Source organism: Camellia sinensis, chromosome 10, assembly GCF_055761805.1.
Source record: "Camellia sinensis isolate YWXY chromosome 10, ASM5576180v1, whole genome shotgun sequence".
Classification (NCBI taxonomy): domain Eukaryota; kingdom Viridiplantae; phylum Streptophyta; class Magnoliopsida; order Ericales; family Theaceae; genus Camellia; species Camellia sinensis.
Window position 1 is genome coordinate 171,478,067 of NC_138970.1, and position 4,890 is coordinate 171,482,956.

Genomic DNA, 4,890 nt, shown 5'->3' on the forward strand with positions numbered 1-4,890 from the left:
GAATGAATTATATTTCATATATTTTTCTAAATTTATGATTTAATTATAATCGAAAAATAATGTATATCAAAAAGTACTATGATACATATACACCTATTTAAAAAAAAAAGTATAGTTTCAATAATTTGGGGGCTTGAGCGAACTCCAGGCTCTCATAGCAATGCTAGGTATCATGAAAAGTCTTTCATGAAAATGATCATGAAAGATTTGTGACCTTTGGATTACACTTACAATAAAACACCACACAGTAATCAAGATAATCTAAGGGTCACAAATTTTTCATGATCATTTTCATGAAAATTTTTTCATGATCCCTAACATTTCTCCATCAAATGTAAAGTGATTTAAGACCTCAAATAAAAAGATGTTTTAATTAGTACACGGATTAATGATATTCTTTCTAGGGTTAGATTAGAGCACCACTCAATTATTTTCCCTTAATAATAATTCACAACAAGTAAAATCTTGGACGAATTACACTAATAGTCCCTATAATTTGGGACTCATGTCACTTTGATTCTTAACTTTTCAATTGTGACACATTTAATCCTAAATTTTAAATCTTGTTTCAAATAAAGACAATTGAAGATACTATTATTTAATTTCAAGAATAAAATCGTCAATTTGATAAAATATAAACTAATTTGACAGAAAAAAAAATGTCAAAAAAATACTTTTAAATTTTTAAAAATTATTTCTATACTCCAAAGATAAAATTATCAAAAATTGATAAATCTTTTAAACATTTATTTATTTATTGAATCTTTTAAACAAGAATGCACCCACATCCCTCAAGGAAAGAAGAAACAATCCGAAATATTGAAAAAGGAAATGCCAATCAGCATTAAAAAATATAACTATGAGAATCAGAAATGTTAGGTTATATTAACTGAAAAGCATGTATACAAAAATATATTATGATTCAAAATACTAACACCAAATATTTAGAGAAACTTATTGATTAAAAATAAAATTTGGAAATGATTCCGACATGTTTTTCTTGATTTTCATCTCCATTCCCAAAATGAGTTTCTGGGAAAACAAATTTCCCACTTAAGTATAGTTTCCTGGTAACTCTGCGCTCAAGTGACTACCCAGTTTGCAATGCAGCCTAGTAAAACTACCCACAAGGAAGGTGACCGTGCATTTGTCAAAGCATTGGTTATGGAAGAAGAACTTATCAAATAACATAACGGTTTTCCATCATGTACACATTCCGCCCTTAAAGCACCTGGAATGCCACCAAAGCCTCCAGCATCCAATGCTTCCTAGTTCTAACAGTGTAACTAAATTACTCAAAGCATTCAGTGTCAGTTAGAATGATAATTCAAAACAATCACAGAGTAAGACCAATGTCAACATATCAATCTAAACGTCTTACTGATTAGCCCAAATAACTCAGACAACTATAGTTCCTGTCAGTCTTTTTCCAGCTTCCATTTGGTTTCCTAGTTCATGCACTAACTTCAGCGATTTGGAACAAATCTACGCAAAAGCCTTTTCTCTTAACAGATGGCTTGATGGAAAACCCTGATCATTTTGACGGAGTTCAAGTGGGTTTCCTAGATCTGCAACATCCTTGTGCAGCACCATTTAATATTTTTGTTTTTTTTGGTAAGTACAACACCATTCCAAAACTAGTTATAGCTTCACATTCAACCAAGCTACATGTTTTACAGGAAAAAAGTGAGAGAAACACAACCTCCAGAGACCAATGCTTAACTTACAATAACAGCGGACCTATCAATTGACCCTCCAGAAACTTGAATCAGAACAAATCAACAATCAAATTCATTACCCGCCCACTCTCACTCTCTATCCTGCTGTACATAACCTTCCTGCTAGATTACTACTAGCCAATCAATGAAAACAAGTCTCCTCTCCCAAGCATTTTTTGTTTTACTATTCTGGATATTATGAACATATTGCCGCATTTCTTTCACATAAATAACATCATCCACTGGATCACTTCTTATTTTACAGATGCAACAAATAATTCAAATCTATATAGACCAAAAGATCATTGTTGTCGCTACTAATAACCAACACGACCAAATATGCTTATTATCAATGTCTCAAATTTTTCATTGTCATATAGGAAAAAAAATATCCAACAATATGTCTATACTAAAGCCACAAACTTCACCTAAAGAAATGGCCAAGACCCATTCATTCAACTCAAAGACAACAAAACTGGGCTTCCCAACTCCTCTAGAATCTAGACTAGCAGCAACAGGAAAACTTGACAGAACCCTATAATTCAAAAAATGTATTGAATTCCAACCCACACAACTTACAGATCATATTCATACAGATGAAACATAGTTCCCAAGATGAAACGCATATAAATAGTTCCCAAGCTCACAATTTTAACATCAACCAGCAATTAAGCCAAAAAACGCTAATATAAAGATATCATCATAGTTCTAAAATTGGGTTCATTTAAGCAAAATTCATCCCATGTTCAACATCCAAAGCAATCAAAATTCTGTCTTTAATATTCAAAACAAAGATGTAAACATCATAACTAGAGAGAGAGAGAGAGAGAGAGATCAAATCTTAATCCCCACCAGCCTTCTGATAAACATAAGTCAACCCACACTTGCCACAATAGTGACGATCAAAATGATTCGCCATGAAAGTCCCAGCACCACACTCAGCATTCGGACACTCCTTCCTCAACCTCTGAACCTTCCCAGAATCATCCACCTTGTAGAACTGAAGCACAGCGAGCTTCACCTTCTTCTTCTTGTGCTTGATCTTCTTGGGCTTCGTGTATGTCTTCTTCTTCCTCTTCTTCGCTCCTCCACGCAATCGGAGAACCAAGTGAAGCGTGGATTCCTTCTGGATGTTGTAGTCGGCTAGGGTTCGGCCGTCTTCGAGCTGTTTTCCGGCGAAGATGAGTCGTTGTTGGTCCGGTGGAATGCCCTCCTTGTCCTGGATCTTGGCCTTCACATTGTCTATGGTGTCGGAGGACTCGACCTCTAGGGTTATGGTCTTCCCTGTTAGGGTTTTCACGAAGATCTGCATTGTTGTTGTTGTTGGTCGCCGATTTCGAAATGCAGGGGAGAGAAAGAGAGGAATTTATATGGGGGGTTTGGGCTAGGGTTAGGGTTAGGGTTTGGGTGGAGGTTGTGCGACTCTACGAGGGTTGATGTTGGTGCAGATGAGGAGCCATTTGATTATGGTGGCTCTCGGTCCGATGGTCTGTCTAGTTAGGATCGATTTGAAAACTTAGACAATCCCTAATTGTTGTTATAATATTTTTGTTATTATTATATTTGGATAATGAATAGTATTATTTTGTCAAATTATAATAATAGTTCTTCAATTGTTACTTATTATTTTGACAAATCTCAACTAACTTTCCTCCTAAATTTGTAAGTATTGTTTCGATATAGATTTTTTAGTATTTTTTTTTAGTTTATTTTTTACCTTTTGTGACCTATTTTTAACTGTTTCTAAAAAATATATATATTTATTTTATTCTCGACTAAACAAATATAAAAAATGAAAAAAAAAATTGAACAATTGGAAAAAAAAATTTAAATATAATTCACTCACCAAAAAACATATCACTACAAAAAAAAAAAATAAAACAATTAACTACATATAAACAAATAAACAATATAGCTGTTGTTATTTTGTTTGTACTTTTTTTTTTTTTTTTATAAACAAACAAAACACAATGGCTCTTTTCACATCCAAGAATGATCACCACCGTACAAACCAACGGTTGAGATGATTTATCTAGAATCATCCAACCCATTATCTTCACATTCATTCACTGTCTTCACTCTCTCTCTCACTTTGGCCGTCACTCTCCTCCTGTCTCCACAAGAACCCCCTTGTTTCTTAGCTTCTTCATCATTCTCTTTAGATCAATGAAGATCAGAGAGAGAGAGAGGGTTTCAGATTGATGAGCTTCGGATCGATGAGAAATTGATGTTTCTTTTCATCTTCTCTCATCCACTCCCTTCTTTCTCTCACTCACTCACTCACTGATTCTCTTTCTCTCATCCAAAGTTCTCTCTCTTTCTCTCTTCAGAACCACCACCAAATCATCCACCTATCCCTATCCCTCGAAGCCCTACTTGGCTTTTAAATGGAGAAGATGAATATTGGAGATTTGTATAAATTCAGCTTTCAAATCCAGGTATTTTTCTTCTAAAATTCATTTAAGATTATTTGAGAAATTCTTGTTAGTATTTTTGTTGAGATTGTTCATTTGAAAATGTTTATTGATATTCATGTTGATTATTTGAAGATGATATTGCTGAAGATGATTAATTTGGTATTGTTGGAATTTGGTGATTTTTGTATTGGCAAAATTTGTCTGGGAAAGGCACAAATAGGTGAATTTTGTGATTTTTTTTTTTAGACACACCTTGAAGTAATTGGTGAATTTTGTTTTAAACAAAATGGTGAATTTCGCTTTTAAAAAAATATATATATATTCAAACATTCTGGAAAAGTCTCAACTGAAAGGAAAGGAGGGAAGGAAGAAAGCAGTTGGTTTTTGGGTGATTTGGCAAATTTGGCAGCTGCCAAAGTAGTTGTCAAATTTGGCACATGATTTGCTAGCTGTTATCGCATGTCATTGGAGAAGCCATTTTTGCCTAAGCTACTATATTATGGCTTTGGCAGCTGTTTTAGCAATCCATTTGAGATGCTCTTAGGGCATCCACAATGGGATGGCTAAAAAATTGTATTAAGGTGTGTGTTATATGACAAAAAGTAATAGAAGTGAGGCCCAAAAATGTTTGTTAAGATGTGTTAAGAGTTTGTTAATTTTAGAGAGTGAGTGGTGGTGCAATGAATGTGTTAAGGGGTGTGTTAAGGTGTGTGTTAAACATATATATATATATATATATGTGTGTGTGTGTGTGT

General features: G+C 33.9%; 1 protein-coding gene across 1 annotated transcript; it reads right to left on the reverse strand.

The window, feature by feature from the left end:
- Positions 1-2,421: 2,421 nt before the first annotated feature.
- On the reverse strand, positions 2,422-3,245 carry LOC114286497 (ubiquitin-ribosomal protein eS31 fusion protein). Its single transcript, XM_028229666.2, has one exon. It carries the CDS (start codon positions 3,028-3,030, stop codon positions 2,560-2,562), a length of 471 nt encoding a protein of 156 aa, XP_028085467.1. The 5' UTR covers positions 3,031-3,245; the 3' UTR covers positions 2,422-2,559.
- Positions 3,246-4,890: the final 1,645 nt, after the last annotated feature.